Source organism: Bison bison, unplaced genomic scaffold (assembly GCF_000754665.1).
Source record: "Bison bison bison isolate TAMUID 2011002044 unplaced genomic scaffold, Bison_UMD1.0 scf7180017864221, whole genome shotgun sequence".
NCBI lineage: Eukaryota > Metazoa > Chordata > Mammalia > Artiodactyla > Bovidae > Bison > Bison bison.
Genome location: NW_011494793.1, coordinates 1013310 through 1031939, shown reverse-complemented (window position 1 = coordinate 1031939; position 18630 = coordinate 1013310). Strand labels below are relative to the sequence as shown.

The window sequence follows — 18630 nt, the reverse complement described above, 5'->3', positions numbered from 1 at the left end:
CATGTGTGCTAAGTTGCTTCAGTTGTGTCCGACTCTTTGCGACCCCATGGACTGTAGCCCACCAGGCTCCTCTGTCCATTGGATTCTCCAGGCAAGAATACTGGAGTGGGTTGCCATGACCTTCTCCAGGGGATCTTCCTGACCCAGGGATCGAACCTGTGTCTCTTACATCTTGTGCATTGGCAGGCGGGTTCTTTACCACTAGCACCACCTTTAGAGGCTGAGAAATCGATCATGGAGGCTGAGAAATCGATCATGGAGGCTGAGAAATCCACAGTCTGCGATTTTGAAGGCCTGAGAACCAGGAGCATCAAGGGCAGAGACGATCGATGCCCCAACTCAAAAGCTATCTGGCAGAGAGAGAATTCATCCCTCTTCCGCCTTTCATTGTATTTGGGTCCTCGGTAGAGTATTTGGGTGTTACCCACACTGGGGAGGGCCATTTACATCACAGTCCATCCGTTCAAATGCTGGCTCCTTTAAGAGATGCCCTCACAGGCACGCCCAGAAGTAACGTTTGATCAGATGTCTGGAGTTGACAAATAAAGTGAATTTCTCCCATCACAGTGGGAGAAATTGGGACCCCAGGAGGCTGTCTGGCTGCAGTGGTCAAAGGTTAACCCTTTAAGGTCTGGCCTCAAGTGGCCGCAGCTCACCAATCTGCTGACACTGCTAAAGGAGACCTGGAAAAGTTGGAATCCCACGGGTCAGGTGAAACCCCACAAGGTGTATCCCATTAAATTTCGAGTGCTCCCCTTTTTAAAAAACATTGTTCATTTTTGCTGTGCTGGGTCTTTGTTGCTGCGCACGGGCTTTCTCTAGCTGCAGTGGCAGGGCTCCTCATTCGGCAGCTTCTCTTGTCGCGGTGTATGGGCTCCAGAGCGCCGGCTCAGGAGCTGTGGTGCACAGGCTTAGCTGCTCCGTGGCCTGCGTAATCTTCCCAGATCAGAGATCGAACCTGTGTCTCCTGCATTGATTGGCAGGCGGATTCTCAACCACTGGACCACGAGGGAGGTTCTTGAGTGCTCCCTTTGAAGAGAACAAGCCACCTGCCTACTGGGTGATGTTGTGGAAGGGGTGGGAGCAGGAGCATGAGAGACAGGAGACAGAGGAGGCACTAGACAGTAGGACAGAGACCCCCGTCCTTGGCAGACCTGGGCGCCCCGTTCTCAACGCTCTTAGAGGCCAGATAGGGCCTCGGACCCGCAGCCTTCGAGTCATTGTGTTCTTTACCCAGAAGCCGGGCTGGGATCTGGGTGGAAGGAGTGGTCAGGAGGGTGGGGTGGGGGTGTGAGAAGCCTGATAACTCTAGGCGTGGTTGGTGAGTTTGACTAGAGCCCGGGGAAAGGGAAGTGAGCCTCAGTTTCCCCATCTGGACACAGGAGGTAGGAGACCAGGTCCACCTCCGTGCACCTGTGGCATTGTCCTGTGGGGTCCAGACTGCAGGTCCGAGTCTGCAGCCGTGGGACAGCGGCCCGTGCAGTGACTGCCTCCGCTGGTGCTCAGTTCTCCCCGTTTCTCTGTTTCAGCCTGAAGGAGCCCCCCGATCATACACCTACAGCGCTTTCTTCTGTCCCAACGGTGAGTCTCCCACGCACATCCTGCCAAAGACTTCGGCCCTTACACCGACACTGGTGCAACTTCGTTGCTGCCAAGTGGACACCTGTCTTGCCTCGGGGCTGGGGACACCACAGCAAAGCCACTGAAATGTCCCAGCTAGGGACAAATGTAAGCCAGAGTGAGGACTGGGCTTCTGCCAGGCAGGAAGTAAGCATGTCATGATGGTTGACTGCTGGTGCCAACGAGAAAAGAGATTGCCGTCAGGGGAAGGGGCTGTCGAACTTGGAGTCCCGAGTGAGGAACTGATGGTCTGGGGAAGGGAGGTCTTAGAGTCACAACATGGGAAAGCTGGGAGAATGAGGGTGACCCAGAACCCAAGGGTAGCAGAGGAGGGTGTGGGAAATTAAGATAGGTTCCAGAAAGTGTGAGCTCTGGGGTCCACCCTGATCCCCTGAAATTGACATTAAGCCTGCCCATGATCTGGAAGTGGGTACAGAATGCACAGGGAGTGGAGTGGACAGAGAAAGACACTTCCACGCCTCTGCCTTGGTGGGGCCATGTCAGTGCTGGGACGAACGTGAGCCTGAGCTGCCTATGGGAGGGTCTGACCCTACCCCATCCAACCCCTCCTCAAAGAGCCCTCCACTTTGGAGCTTGGGCTGGGCCTGGCACTGGACGCTCATCTGGCAGGTTTTGCCAAGAGGCAGAGCAGAGGATCTGAGATGGCATCCCCAGGTGATGCCAACCCTAGGTGTACCACCTCCCTGTTGCCAAGGCATTCACATCACACTCTGGACCCAGGCTTCCTTTTGACATCCCCCTCCCCTTTTTTCAGTAAATAGCAAGACATCACATATATGCTCAAATGATTTTGTAAATAATTATATGTCTTTATTTTGGGGGGACTTCCTTGTTTGTGGCTCAGCTGGTAAAGAATCCGCCTGCAATGCGAGAGACCTGGGTTCGATCCCTGGGTTGGGAAGATCCCCTGGAGAAGGGAAAGGCTACCCACTCCAGTATTCTGGCCTGGAGAATTCCATGGACAGTCCATGGGGTCGCAAAGAGTCGGACACGACTGAGCGACTTTATTTTCAGCTGTGCTGGGTCTCCATTGCCGAGCGGGCTTTTCTCTAGTTGTGGTGTGCGGGCGTTTCATGGTGGTGGCCTCTCCTGCTGCGGAGCACAGGCTCTGGAGCACGGGAGCTTTAGTAGCTGCGGCTCCCGGGCTCTAGAGCATGGGCTCAGTAGCTGTGGTGAAAGGTTGCTGCTGTGAGCCGTGAACCACGCCGGGATCCTTGGCCTTCCAGGGAGAGGAATTTGATCCAGGGCCAGTGGTGAGGCTGCTCAGAGCTTTTGTGTAATAAAGTTTTGTTAAAGTATAAAAGAGATAGAGAAAGCTTCTGACACAGACATCAGAAGAGGGCAGAAAGAGTGCCTCCTCACTACTTTATAGCAAGAAGTTATATGCCTATTCGCAAGCTGCTAATTAAAGAAAGGAAATGTCTCAAAACTCAGTTGCTCCAGACCCCTCACCCACAACATAAATTTTGAGATAACATCGGCACGAGGTGAATCATCCCGGGCCATAAAACTGTTGATATGAATCTTGAAGAAAGGCAGGTTTCCAAGCAAATACACAGTTTCATTAACATAGCTCAAGAGAACATTTCCACGAGTAAAACATGCTGGTTTGTTGAGCCCTTATCGGTTCTGAGTCTTAGGCAGAACCGACTTGAAGAAAGACAGAGTCTAAGGTAGATACATAGTTCATTAACGCAACTTAAGAAAAACATTTTCATAAGAAAAATGCATTGGTTAGCATTTCATAACCAATGCATTCCCATTGGTTAGCTCAAGGTTGAGAAAAGTTAAGTTCAGGTGGAACCAGGCATCATCCTGGCAACACAGAATTTTAAAAGAAAGCTCCTTTTAATTTTGTATAGAGAAGGAAAAAACGTCTGACACTTGTGTATTGTTTCTTCCTGCCACTTAAGAGAGAAAAAACACGTCTGACACTTGCAGTCTGTTTCCTCCTCTTGGGTACCACTAGCCTTCCTGCCTGTTACCCTCTCTGACGCACAGGCTTAGTTGCTCCGTGGCATGAGGGATCTCCCTGGATCAGGGATCGAACCCATGTCTCCTGCATTGGCAGGTGGATTCTTTACCACTGAGCCACCAGGGAAGCTCTTAGAGAAATGCAAATTGAAACGCAGTAAGTTATCAGTGCACACCTATCTGAATGAGTAAAATAAAAAGTATAGTGACGACGTGAAAAAGTGGCCAGGATGTAGACAAGTTGGATCTTTCATACATTGCTGGTGGGAATATAAAGTGGTACAGCCACTGTGGTTTCTTAGAACTGTTTGATGACTTAAAAAAACAACATGCTGTCAGCATTGACATTGACATTGAAGTCGCTCAGTCACGTCCGACTCTTTGCTTCCATCCCTGGTCAGAGAGCTAAGGTCCCACATGCCTTGCAAACAAGAAGCCAGAACTTGTAATGGGAGCAATACTGTAACACATTCAATAAAGACTTCCAAAATCCCCCCATGATAAATCTTAAAAAATGCATGTGTACAAATATTGTATGATTCCACTTATATGATCTCTCTAGAGCAGTCAAGATCCTAGAGACAGAAAGTAGGGTAGTGGTTTTCAGGGACCGGGGGAGAGGAAAATGGAGATTTATTGCTTTTGTTGTTGTTGGTTTTTTAAAATTTATTGTTTAATGGATACAGAGCTTTAGTTTTACAAGATGAGTAGAGTTCTTGGGGTGGATGCTGGTGATGTTTAAACAATGTGAATGTATTTTTTTTTAATTACTTTTTTTAATGTGAATGTATTTAATGCCACTGACCTGTACACTTAAAAATGGTTTAAGATGGCAAATTTTGCATTGTGTGTGTTTTATCACAGTTTTTAAAATTGGGAAAGGAAAAAACCATACCTATGTACTAGATAAAATGTGCAAAAATAGAAATACAAAAACTGTCTCCTCTAGTTCACGTACGAAGACATTTCGTTGTATTCACTTTCCTAGGATTGATAATTTGTTTTAGCATAGCTATGACTCAGGAGGTGTATAGTTTTATGTCTTGCCTTTTTCACTTAATACATCCTCAGCACTTTTCCTTGTTATTGTATTGTTTATAAAGTCTTTATAAACAGCACTTCAAAACAGCTTCATTATGGTCCATTAAATGACTGCCCCATAATTGGATCATTACAGAACATTTTGAAACATTACTGAACATTTGCATATTGTTTGTAGTTTTTATATTATAATCCACACTAAGCTGGATATATTTGTATTCAAAGTAAGATCAGGAACATTTTTTAACATGTTTATTGAGGTATAATTGACATACAATAAATTAGACATATTTTAAGGGTAGTTTAATCAATATTGAGAAACATCTGTGAAGCCATCACCACAATCAAGGTAATGAAGGTTCTTATTAACCCTGAAGTCATGCCGCTTTGAAATTCCTCACTCCTGTCCACTGTTGTCTCTAGAGAACCACTGGTCTGCTTTCTGTCTCTGTAGATCACTTCGTACTTTTTAGAATTTTGTGTAAATGGAATCATACAGAACGTTCTCCTTTTTGTCTGGCTTCTTTTACTCAACAGAAGAATTTTGAGATTTGACCACGTTGTGTGTATCAGTAATTCAGTCATTTAAGTCTCAGCAGGATTCCGTTGGATATATGCATAACACTTTTTATCTACTCACCTGTTGAGGGATATTTGAGTTATTTCCGGTTTGGGACTATTTCACATGAGCTACTATGAAAATCTGTGCCCAAGTCTTTGTACGGGTGGGGTGTTTTCCTTTCTCTTGAGTCGATAGCTAGGAGTGGAATAGCTAACGCATATAGTAAGTGTGTTTTTTAACTTTTTAAGAAGCTGTCAGACTATTTCCCAAAATGACAGTACTATTTTGCACTCCCACAGGCACTGGATAAGCCAGTTCTGCCCCATTCTTACCAACACTTAGTATGGTCTGTTTAATTTCAGTCATTCTAATAGATGTCTAGTGGTATCTCACTATGGTTTTAATTTGCATTTCCATCATGACTCACGATATTAAGCACCTTTTCATATGCTTATTTGCTATCTTTTTTTTTGCGGGGGTGAAGTGTCTGATGGAATCTTTTAGCTTTTTAAAAGTTGGATTGTTTATTTGTATTTGGTTTTTGAGAGTATTTAAAAATGCATACTGGGTCCAAGTCCTTTATCAGATGAATGCTTTGCAAAAATATTTCTCCCAGTCTGTATCTTTTCATTATCTTAATAGTGTCTTTTAAAGAGCAGAAGTTTTTCATTTTAATGATGCTTATCACTTTTTCCTTTTATGGATTATTTTTTCTTGTTGTAGCTAAGAAATCTTTGCTCAATCCTACAGTTTCTTCTCAAGGTTTTATAGTTTTAGGCTTTTCATTTGTAAAATAATCCATTTCAGGTTAACTCTTGGAGCCCATGCAAAGTATGGATCAGAGCTCTTTTTTCTTCATCTGAAGATTTCATTGTTCAACATCATTTGTTGAGGACTTTTGCTGTTGAATTGCTTCTGCAACTTTGTTGAAAATCAGTTGTTTATACATGTATGGGTCCGTTTCTGGACTCCCTCTTCTGTTCCACTGAGCATTTGTCTGTATTGACACCGATGCTACACTCCTGTTATTGCCGCGGCTTTAGAGTCTCAGTGTCAGATGGTGTGAGTCCTTCTTGTTTATCAAAGTTGTTTTGACTCTTTTGGATCCTTTGAGTTTCCACATACATTTTGAAATCAGCTTTGCAATTTCTTCTTTTGAAGAAATCCCTGCTGGGATTTTGATTGGGATTGCGTCGAATCTATAGATCAGTTTGGGGGGGTAATTAACATCTTCATAATATTATTTTCCCACCCACGAACACGGTCTAGCTCTCCACTGATTTGCATCTTTAGTTTGAGCAGCATTTTGCAGTTCCCAGCGTACGGGTCTTGCCCATCTTTTGTAGGATTTATCTCTGTGAGTGTTTCATCTTTTGTGCTCTATTGACAAAGAGGTCATCAAACCAGCTCCACTCCTCCGTGCTTCCCGCAGCTTCGTGGGGAGCCACACTGGGACCGGTCCCCTGAGGTCCCGATGCTCAGCTCTGGGCATGGGCAGGGGGGAGGAAGGATGCTTCTGGTGCCCGCTCAACACCTCATCTCCTTCCCTCTATCCAGAGAGAGTCCACATCTCCACGCCCAACAAGTACGAGTTCCAGTATGTGCAGCGGCCACTGCGCCTCACCCGTTTCGACGTGGCCGTGCGAGCCCACAACGATGCCCGTGTGGCCTTGTCCCCAGGACCCCAGGACACAGCGGGCATGATTGAGATTGTTCTGGGGGGGCACCAGAACACCAGGTCCTGGATCTCCACCAGCAAGATGGGTGAGCCGGTGGCCAGCACACCCACAGCCAAGATCCTCTCCTGGGATGAATTCAGAACATTCTGGATCAGCTGGCACAGCGGGCTCATCCAGGCATGACTGGGTTTGCCTGGGGCGGGCATGGGAACCACCTGGTCCTCTGGCACTTGTTGCTTCCTGATCCATATGATGAGATGGCAAGGCGGGAAGAGGGGGAAAACTCAAGGCAGCCCTCAAGTTACTTACAGTCTGCCTGGCGTTGCTTCCAAAACACTAGTGAGAGCTGTGGCAGAGGAGGTGCCTAGGGATCTGGGAGGCCAGGGAGAAAGGAAGTGGGTATGAGCAGGTAAGATGAGGACTGTGGACACTTTCTGGGCCAAGCAAAGGAGAGAAAAGAAGTCAGTGTGAACAGCTTCCTAGAGGAGGGGTATAGCCAGGTGGTGTTTTGAAGTATGAATAGGAGTTCGCCAGGCAAACTGAAGCAGAGGCTGTTTCAAGCAGGGGGAGCTACATATGCAAAGGTTCCAGGGAGCCCAGTGACTTTGGAACCTGCAGATGCCCCACTTGTGTCTCTGTTGGGTGTTCAGTGAACAGCGTGGTTTCTAGTTTCTCTCATTGCTGATGCCTTGAGAATGCCCCCCCACCCCCATGAATGTGGCCAAGTCCTCTGACCATGTCTGAACCCAGCTTCCTGCCAGCACCCAGCAGCCTTGGCCTCTTTTTCCAGGTTGGCCATGGTCCAGAGCCATCCAATGAATCTGTCATCATGGCCTGGACCCTCCCCAAACCGCCAGAGGTCCAGTTCATCGGTTTCTCCACTGGCTGGGGTTCCGTGGGCGAGTTCCGCATCTGGAGGAAGGTGGAAGCAGATGAGAGCTACAGCGAAGCCTTCACCCTGGGGGTCCCGCACAGCGCCATCCCCGGGTCTGAGCGCGCCGCCGCCTCCATCATAGGTGTGTCTGCCCGGCAGCCTGGCTTGGGGAGGATGGGGGCAAGTGTCACTTCCGGTTCATTTCATTCTGGGTTTTGCTGGGGGCACATGCCTTTGGGGCCTTTGGCCAGACACCCACTCACCTGACCGGCAAGCAACTTCCAGTGCCTTCTCTGTGCTGGGGCCAGACTCAGAGGTGACCCCAAGCCTGCCCTTTGGGGGCTCAAGTCTGGCTGAGGAGGTGGGTCCTTGCCCTCTGTGGGGTGACCCCAAGGGGTGTGTGAACTTCATGAGGGCAATGTGTCTGGGGTGATATACAAGCAGGCTGAAAGACCAGGTGAAGTTAGCCAGGTATGGGGTGGTGGGTAGGGGCTCTGGGGGTCCAGGTGAGAGGGGCGGGACCATTTCAAATGCTTAGAGAGCTTACTGAGCAGGGATAAGAGGCTGTGGCCAGGGACTTCTTGAACACTGGATTGTCTCCTGTAGCCCAGGCACAGGAGTAGAAACTGGGGACTGTGTGATCCATCTAGTGCTGGATGTTGGAAGGGTGGGGAGGGCGTAAAAGGCCAGGAAGAGGCACACAGACACGAAGGAGGGGTCTTGGGTCTCTGTGACGTCAGAGAATGGAAGCCCTGGGGCCTGGGGCAGGTTGGTGGTTGTCACCGGATCGGAGGATTGCTGGAGTTTATGATTTCTGAAGCATGAAATCAATTCAGATGTGGCCTTTGGGGATGATGGCCCAGCTTGAGGTGATGGGTATAGGGAAGAAGATAGATGGGCAGGGATGGAGAGGAGATGCAGGCAGGTAACTCTGTGCCAGCCAGTGCCGTCAGCGCAGCAGGATGGAAGTGTAAGAAGAACTGGAAAGCCCAGAGAAAGGCGGCGAGAAAGTAGCCAGCCAGGCCCCGCCACAGGAGGAGGCTGCAGGAGCAGCAGCAGCCTCAGGGGGGCAGAGGAAGGGAGGTGCAGTCAGCAGGGAGTCCAGAAACTGTATCAGCAATATTTGGGGGCATAAAGGCCAGGGAGAGGGAGGCAGAGTACAGAAGGGATGAGAGCACAGTAAGTCAGAAATAACAGGAGAAAAGAACTTTCAAAAACACACCAACAATACCACACGTATAAGAAAACTGTATGAAAAACCCCAATACTCATGGTTAAATAGAAAACCACATTTCATATTGGAAGTTAGAAAAAAATATGTAGAAGGGAGTCAAATGACTGGATTGACATCTTAACGTTTGTGGGATGCAGCCAAAGTTGTTCTAAGAGGAAAATGTATAGTCTCAATTGCACCTATTTAGAAATCTAGAAAGGAAAAAGCATTTACTAATAATAACATAATGAAAAGGTAGAAAGAACACCTGAGTTACAACTAAAGAACATGGAGGGAAGCATGTAAGGTAGGGCCTGCAAGTGCCCACCAAGGCCAAGCGATCAAGCAGGCTGGATGGGCAAGGATGCCTCCCAGTCTCCAAGGGCAGCACTGGCAGTCAGATAATGGGATGCTGGTATTGGGCCATGGGTGGGCTCCCTCTGAGGAAAGTTGTCCCTAGAACAATGCCAGGGCATTGAATGAGGCCAGTCCTCAGCCCATTCTTCCTCTTCCTTCTCACCAGGAGACGTCATGGGGCCAACTCTGAACCATCTCAGCAACCTCCTCCGGCTTCCCTTCGGCTGCGGAGAGCAGAATATGATTCATTTTGCACCTAATGTCTTTGTCTTGAAGTATCTCCAGAAAACCCGGCAGCTCAGCCCTGAGGTGGAGAGGGAGACCACCGACCACCTGGTACAAGGTACTGGGGTGCAGTAGCCTCGGTTGCACGGGGCGCAGCCCGCATGCCACGTGCAGAGGATGGGGAAGAAGGCAAAGACGTTGAAAGAGGCCAATCTGGGTGGCCTGATCTGGCCCCTGTCAGTCGGAGCCTGGCCTCTGCACCTGTTAGGAAACCGATCTGATTGCTGGTAATCAGCCATGGGGAGAGGAACAGCATCTTCTGAAAATGTAAATTTTCTGAACAACCAGGGCAATATAATAGCATTATAAAAACATTTGGGGAAAGAAAATAAATCCCTATAAGCTTCCCATCATGCTCTGTGTTGACCCCTCTACCCTCCAGGAGCACAGGTTAGCTTTGCCATTCTTGGTGTCTCATAGTACAGCTTCCTGTGGCATGCCTCCCCCCAGCCCTGTCCTGTGTGCGTAAGATTCATCCACTGGGCTTTGGGCAGCAGTTGTCTATTCACCTCCATTACTGTGTGGAGACAGCAGTGGGCGTGTCTGCAGATGGGCTTTGGAGCAATTTGCAATTCAGCGCTTTTAGAACAGGACTGTCGGTAATTGTCCTCTTTGCATACTTGGTGAAAACTCATCCAGATTTCTGTGGGGTGAAACCGTTGGGTCTTAGGATGGGTTCAGTTTGTAATCACTTTGGGAGGCTACATTGTTTTTTTGTCACATGCATCAATGGAACACAACATACTGAACTCTCCTCTTATTTCCAGTTTTATTTATTTATGTGTTTTATTTCCAGTTTTTTCCCCCTAAATAATGCAGCATTGAACCTCTTCAGAAGTAAACCACCAGTACTGAACTTCAGAAATAAACAAAGCCCCATTGAACTTCTTTAGAAATGAATAACACAGCACTGGGCATCTTCAAAGATAAATAACACAACAGTGAGCATCTTCATAGATCAATAACACAGCACTGGACATCTTCCATTGCCATGAATCAAGTCCTTAGGGCAAGGCACAGTCCTGTTTGTGGGTGGGGTACAGGGCCTCGGAGGGCCCTGAATTACCCTCTGCACATCTGAGCCTCACAGGGAGGGGAAGAGGGGAGGCTGGAGATGGGGTCCCAGCTCTGTCAGAGATTCCCATTCTGTGTCCCTGGGTAGGACCTGCTCCTTCCCAGATAACAAGGGAGTTAGTCAGTTGATACCAAAATTCTGGGGCCTCCTGGGCTCTGCTTCTAGCCTTACACTGGAGCCAACGTGAAAGGAAAGCATGGAGGAGGCTGAACCTAGCTCTGAAGCTGGCATCTGCCTCGTGCCAGGCATGTGCAGCTCCATCCACGCTGCCCTGAGTTTCCCTCCTTGCAGCCCCCGTGCTAATGGTCCTCGTTTCCCAGATGAGCAAAGTGAGCCTCCTGGGAGTGATCAGATCAGATCAGATCAGTCGCTCAGTCATGTCCGACTCTTTGCGACCCCATGAATCGCAGCACGCCAGGCCTCCCTGTCCATCACCAACTCCCGGAGTTCACTGAGACTCACGTCCATCGAGTCAGTGATGCCATCCAGCCATCTCATCTTCTGTCATCCCCTTCTCCTCTTGCCCCCAATCCCTCCCAGCATCAGAGTCTTTTCCAGTGAGTCAACTCTTCGCATGAGGTGGCCAAAGTACTGGAGTTTCGGCTTTAGCATCATTCCTTCCTGGGAGTGAAGAGGCGCCCAAACCTCACAGGGGCCAGTTGCGGGGGCTTCTCAGACCCCAGGCTCCTCTGGACTGGGGCACAAGGGGCAGGCAGGGCACTAGACCCAAGCCAGAGAGAGACGAGAAACCACCGTCACGATCACGGAAATTTACCGAAAAGGATTCAAGAATGCCTGGCTCAGATGATGCTGGCCCCTGTGAGATGGGGAAACAGAGGCATGTGAAAATCTCAATTCCTAAGACAAATCTGGAGTCCCTGTCTCCTGGCCTGTGGTGGTTCCCAGTTATTATGTTCCAAAGGCAGTCCTGATGATCTAGAACCATCTGTCCTCATGGATGAGAAAGGAAAAACTTACGCTGAAGAATGTATAGCTCTCTGAGGGACTTCCCTGGTGGTCCAGAAGTTAAGGCTGTGCACTTCCACTGCAGGGACATGGGTTCAATCCCTGGTTGGGGAACTAAGATCCCACATGCTGTACGGGCCACAGCCAAAAAACTAAAATAAACGTGCAACTCTCGGATGGAAAGAGAAGTCAGAGGTTGCCGTGGGCTGAAGGTCCGGCTTTGTGAAGGCTGACCACAGACTACCCGGAACCTTAAGTCTGCTTGGTCCATGGTGGAGGGGGAGGGGCAGGGCTCAAGTTGGCAGGTTGTGAAAGTCTAGGATGTGGGTGAGCCCTGGCCTCCCAAGGCCAGGCACACCTCAGTGAACCCATCCAGACTCAGGTCCTTGACCGCCATCCAGAGTGTGATGACCTATCGGGGTAAGTGGCAGCCTGGACCTCCCCTCTAGCCAGACAGCCAGATCTGGTGCCCAACAGCTTTCAGACTCAACAAGCCCCAAATCGACCCCCACCCCCTGGTTTTCCTCCAAATCTCTGGTGTTAGTTCCCTTGGGCTGCCATAACAAAGTACTGCAAACTGAGTTGGGTAGATCCACAGGACTTTATTCTGTCCACTTGAAAAGTATTCACAGCCTTAAAGTTGAGAGTTATGTTTTACTTGGTGGGAATTTTTAGGACTTCAGGCCCAGGAGACAGCATCTCCAGTAATCCTGAGAGAGCAGCTCCTAGAGGGGAGGCGCCAGGTTACATAGAAGTTTTACAACAAAAGGCGGCTAGTCTGAACATCAAAAGGTTATTGGTAAAGTAAACCAGATATTCTAAGTTAAGGAATTTAGCGCTTTTTTCTGTATGGAACGATGCAAGAGTTTGGGCTCACGGAAATCATTCCTTTGACGTGCACCTCCACTCTTTGGGGCCAGTATCCTGTTTTGCACATCCCGAGCTCCCTTAGGGCTCACTGCAGGGAGCAGTGGCATTCTGACGGTAGACTCGATCTAGATGGCAAGTGTTCTCCTTCCTGAGTGCCCCCAGGGCTCACCAGCTCATATTAGAGGTCTGCAGTGGCTGGCAACCGTGGCATCCTTGTTACTGATACAGCAGGAAATATTCCACATCTCAGTTCCCTCATGATTCAGGAGGCTGGAGGACTAAAATCAAGGTGTCAACAATGTTGACTCTGTCAGGAGGCTCTGGGGGAGCGACTATCCCAGGACTTTGTTCTGGCGGGATTCTGGTGATGCCCGCTCACACATCACCCTCTGCCTCCATCGTCACAAGCCCTTCCAAGTCTGTGTCATTTCTTCTCTGAGGACACCAGTCATTGGGTTTAGGGCCCAGCCTGATTCAGAAATGTAATTCCATCTGTACAGACCCTCATTCCCCATAAGGTCACATTTTGAGGTTCCAGGTGGATGTGACTGGGGGGAATACTATCTACCCCGGTGTGAGCTCCTGCTCCCTCTTCCCTGGGCTCCATGGACATAGATTGGTGCATCCTGCTGGTCAGGCCGCTGCATTTAGCAGCCTCTGCATTCTTCCTTTTTTCCTTCACATCTTGTTCAGTTAAGGTAGCTCTGACTATATTGCAGAACCCTTCCCTGCCCATCGCCACCCCCAGTCCAAGCCCATGGTCATGGTCGCCTAGACTGTCCCCACCTCCCCAGTGTCTGCTTCCTCTCCTGACCTGGCAATCCACCCACTACCTCTGCCCCCTCACCCCCTCCTCTCATGCCCCTTGCTGCCCTCACAATAAGACCAACTGCCTGGCCCTCTTTTGGAGGCCCCAGCCCCCCTGACTTTCTGCCTTCTTGTCCTCCTCAATCCCCTGCTGATCTGAGCAAACCAAGCTCTGGCTCCAGGGGATAGAGCAACAACCTCTTCAGGCCCTGGGGTGGGTGACGGTGTGTGGCCAAGGGCCCTGCCTGGAGATAATGCATTTCACCATCCCACCCCACCAGGCATGGCTGAAGGCCAGTGTGTTACCAGGAGTCATAAAGGGGTGATATCAAGAAACAAAAGAGGAATAAAGTAGAGGTTTCAATCTCTCCAGCTGTGTATGTGGGAGAGTTTCAAGGACCCCAGCTGTGTTGTGAGAGTTTCAAGGACCTCAGATGTGGGCATGGGGCAGTTTCAGGGACCCCCCCATGTGGGTATAGTATTAGTTTGGGGGTCCCGGGGTAGAATGTTGGCCAGCCAGCCATTCACCAGGGTGCTGTCCCCTCTTGCCCCGCAGGCTACCAGAGACAGTTGACCTACAAGCACCAGGACGGCTCCTATAGTGCTTTTGGAGAGCGGGACGAGTCGGGGAGTATGTGGTGAGTCCTCATTCCCCGGGCACGGCTACTGAAGTTCCCCCACGTGAAGCCACAGCCTCACATCCAGCACAGCATAGCCAGGACCCCTGGGGCTTGATCCTGTCGACTGACAAAGTACATGCAACCTAAAGGTTGAGAGTTATGTTTTATTTGGCAGAAACTTTTAGGACTTCAGGCCTGGGAGAGAACTGCTCCATGGAGGCAAGGGGAGGAGCCAGGTTTTACATAGAAGTTTTGTAACAAAGGGCAGGTGTCTGAACATCAAAAGATTATTACTAATTAAAGAAAACCAAATAACCCAAGTTAAGGAATTTAGTGCTTTTCTGTGTGTGGGAAGATACAAGAACCTGGGCTCACTGAGACAGTTTCTTTCACCACAGCTACCTGGGGCCACCGCCAGCATCCTGTGTTCCCACATCCTGAGCTTTCTTTCCTCGGGGCTCACCGTAGGGAGTGGCTACAGTCTGATGGCTGCTAGATGGTCACTGTTCTTCTCCTTCCTGAGTTCCCTCAGGGCTCACCAGCTCACACTGGGAGGGCTGCAGTGGCTGATGCCTGTGACATCCTTGTTTACCGATATGGCAGGAAATATGCGATTTCTTAGTCCCTAGGGTGATGGGCTTCCCTTGTGGCTCAGCTGGTAAAGAATATGCCTGGGTTTGATCCCCGGGTTGGGAAGTTCCCCTGCAGAAGGGAAAAGCTACCCACTCCAGTATTCTGGCCTGGAGAATTCCATGGACTCTATAGTCCATGGGGTTGCAAAGAGTCAGACACGGCTGAGAGACTTTCACTTCACTTTCCCTTTAGGGTGCTGAGGAGTCTGTGTGGAATATGGAGACAGCCATGGTCCTAGCCCCTGGGGGTTAGAGGTTTGGTTTGGATGGGGGAGTTCTGCCTGGCCTGCGTGTGGTGGAGCTGGAAGCAGTGGCTGTTACTGTTACTCCTGCTGTTGTGGTTGCCTCGGTGCCCAGGAACTGAAACCCCTGCTCTCTGGCCCCTTGTGGATGAGTCCTGGGTTCTCTGAGCCTCCTCAGAGGCCACTGGACCCAGGAATGGGGTGACCCTGAGCAGGAGGGGGTGGACTGGGAGAGGCCAGACCACTGCCTTGAGGCTGGGTTGGAGAGTTCAGGAGGAGCATTCTGGGGTCAGATTTCCCTTGTGAGTGGCTTCCTCTGGCTTTCAGGGTCAGCCAGGGCAGGGAGGACCTGCATACATCTATGTCTTATTCCGTAGGAGTTCTTGGCATCATCAGGGATTTGCCTCATCCACTTTGGGGCTTACTGAGGAAGTAGGGTACCCCCAACTTCCTGTTTCTAGTGGGGCCTCCTTCTCAGTGTCACACCTGGGTGGCACCTGCAGCGCCTGTGGGCATGAAAGTGTCTTGTCCTTAAATCAACAGTGTCCACTGCACAGCAGCAGCCCAGGGCCAGGGGCACAGCTGGCTGAGCCCGCACTGCAGTGCAGAGTCACTCACTTGGCTCCAGAGGGGCCCAGCCTTGGTGACCTGCTCAGCTCCCCAGTCCCCAGAAGTCTGCCCCATTTCTGTCCCAGGACCCTGCCTTGCTGACAGCGCTTAAGGCAAAGCCACAGTCATGCTCTAGCAAGCAGAGGCCCCCACCCACTCTCGGGGATGGCTAAAGTCATTGAGTCACTCTCTGAAAGCTGGCCAAGTCCCGACAGTTCCAAGAGGCCTCCACCAGTCAGAAATAGTGAGCTGTGATCTGTGAACGCCTTCCCACAGTTCACACACACACTGAACAAGAGAAGATGAATTCTGCTGTGGTCATGGAAACGTGACACCCAGCAGTTTGCCTCTCCTCCTTGGCCTTGTAAAACCTCCTCACAGATCAAAGTTGCAGGATGCACAGGACATTGGCAACAGCAATCCACGGGACATCCACCCTGGAGCTGAGCAAACCCAGTCTCAGTCTTGTGTGAACTGTGTGACCTTAGACCAGCTGTTCAAGTTTTCTGAACCTGTTTCCTCACCACACATCCATCTCAAGACCAGGATCTAAGAGGCAGTGGGATAAGGGTGAAGGCATGCTCATTACAATGCCAGGTACCCACTGGGATGGATGCCTTGTTAGCACCACTCCCTAAATACTTAGGGCTTCCCTCATAGCTCAGTCAGTAAAGAATCTGCCTGCAATTCAGGAGACCTGGGTTTGATTCCTGGGTTGGGAAGATCCTCTGGAGAAGGAAATAGCAACCCACTCCAGTATTCTTGCCTGGAGAATCTCATGGTTTAGAGGAGCCCAGCAGGTTACAGTCCATGGGGTTGCATGAGTTGGACATGACTTAGCAACTAAACCAGCACCGCCTAAATACTTGGGTGGGAAGTCCAGGATCCAGTCCAGCTTCCTTTAAACTCAGGGCCTGTGCGTCCAATGTACATTCATTCATTTATTCGTTTGTTCATTCAAATGTTTAATATTTGCCAGGCTATTGTTCTAGTTCCAAGGGAACAAGAAAGGCATGGTCCCTGCCTCCAAGAGAGAAAGAGAGACCCTTCATGAGATGTAATAGTTAGCTACTGCTGTGTAACAAGTTACCTCCAAAACACAGCCATTTAAGACAACAAACATTTATTGTCTCAGTTTTGTGGGTCAGGAATTCAGACGTGGGTTAGCTGGCACTGCTGGCTCGTGATCCCTCCCAAGGTTGCAGTCATGGTATTGGCTGGGGCTGCCATCGTCGAAAGGCTTGACTAGGGCTGGAGCATTTGTTTCCAAGTTGGTCGTCTCCCACGGCTGTGGACAGGGGGCCTGAGTTTCTCACTGAAGACCATTCCATAGGGCTGCTTGCATGTCCTTACAGCATGGCAGCTGACTTCCCCTGGAATGAAAATCAAAGAGAGAAAGTAAGGAGAGTGCCACATGCCTTTTATCAGCTGATTTCCTGAGTCATACTGTCACCCCCACCAGATTCTAGTCTTTAGAATCCAGTCACTCGGTACAGCCTACACTATTCCACTGCTTGAAAGGAGAAGAAGCAAGGCATTTGTGGATATATTTTAAAGCTACTATGTCAAGTATATAATTTCTCATATCTATAAAGCAAATAAAACTTGTTGAGGGGATAGTGTATGATGAGGTACACAATTGTATGGGGTGGTCAAGAAAGGTTTTCCAAAGGAGATGAGGGACAGCTGTATGAAAATCCAAGGGGAGAGGATTCCAGGCAGTGTGAACAGCCTGTGCAAAGGCCCTGAGGCAGCCCTGACAAGTTTGAGCCACAGAAGGGGACCAGTGTGGCTGGCAGCACAGGCCAGGAGGAAAGTGGCCTTCCACGAGGGAGGAGAGGCTGCCAGGGCCAGACTGAGCGGGAGAGGAGTTTGGGTTTTATTCTGGAGGGAGCAAGAGGGCTTGGTGCAAAGCATGGCTGTAACCTGAGTCATGCTGGGCTATGTGCATATTGAATGAATAAACTTAATTTGTTAGGACAGTTCTGGATTCATAGAAAACTTTTAGCAGATAGAATGAGTTCCCATACAGTCCATCTTCCCTCGATGCAGTTTTCCCCCAGTATTAACGTCTTGCATTAATGACGTACATTTGTTGTAATCGATGGACCAGTATTGCTACATTGTTGTTAACGGAGGTCTGTTATTTGCATTAGGGCTCACCCTTTGTGTCGCATGGTTTATGGGTTTGGACAAATGTACACTGTCACCTGCCCACCATTAAGGTATCATACAGAATAGTTTTCTGCCCTAAAAACCCCATGGGCTCTGCATAGTCGTCCCTCCCTACCCCCAGCCCCTGGCCACCGCTGGTCCTTTTTCTAGTCCTGTAGTTCTGCCTTTTCCAGAATGTCACAGAGCTGGAATCACAGAGCATGTGGCCCTTTTCAGATTGCTTCTTTCACTAAGAAATATGCACTTAAATTTTCTCCATGTCTTATCCTGGCTTGATAGCTCATTTCTTTTTATTACTGAATAAGATTCAGTCGTGAGAATGCACCACAGTTTGTTTATCCCTGTTGGTGATTTAAAATGGAAAAGTAAAGAGAACAGTGTAGCAGAATTCGGGAATTTCACAGTTGCCAGCGCAGAGGCAACTAAGTTCCATCTGGATCCTGCAGTGTTTGAACTGTCCTTCTGGCTGCTGTGTACAGAGCATGTGATGGGACAGGGTCGGGCTGGTGGGGGCGGTGGGAGCCATGAGGTGCCAGGCTGACACAGGGGCCTGGAGTATAAGGAAGAGGATGGATTTGGGGTATCTGGGGAAGAAAGTGACCAAGACAAGCTGGTTTGTAGGCTTGGGGTACATTTTAAGGTTAATATTTCAGATTCTGACAATTTGCAGAAACAGAGCTTGGAGTCACTTGATTTTCTTTTTCTTTTTTTTTTATTGTGTTAAAATATATATACATAACATAAAATTTACCATTTTAACCATTTTAAGTGTGCAGTTCAGTGGTATTAAATACATTTGTATTGTTGTGCAGCCGTTACCACCATCCATCCTCATAATTCATTTCATCTTGTAAATCTGAAACTCTATACCTATTAATGGCACCCCACTCCAGTACTCTTGCCTGGAAAATCCCATGGACGGAGGAGCCTGGTAGGCTGCAGTCCGTGGGGTCGTGAAGAGTCGGACACGACTGAGCGACTTCACTTTCACTTTTCACTTTCACTTTT

At 49.2% G+C, this 18630-nt stretch overlaps 1 protein-coding gene across 1 annotated transcript in view; it reads left to right on the top strand.

Annotated features, from left to right (window-relative positions):
- The window catches only part of CPAMD8 (C3 and PZP-like, alpha-2-macroglobulin domain containing 8), a 94933-nt gene that overhangs the window by 53542 nt on the left and 22761 nt on the right, over positions 1-18630 (top strand). The window contains exons 22-26 of the mRNA XM_010845674.1: positions 1530-1581; positions 6776-7074; positions 7688-7913; positions 9508-9684; positions 13901-13982. Coding sequence (XP_010843976.1) covers positions 1530-1581; positions 6776-7074; positions 7688-7913; positions 9508-9684; positions 13901-13982 — 836 coding nt within the window. The remainder of the gene's footprint in view (positions 1-1529; positions 1582-6775; positions 7075-7687; positions 7914-9507; positions 9685-13900; positions 13983-18630) is intronic.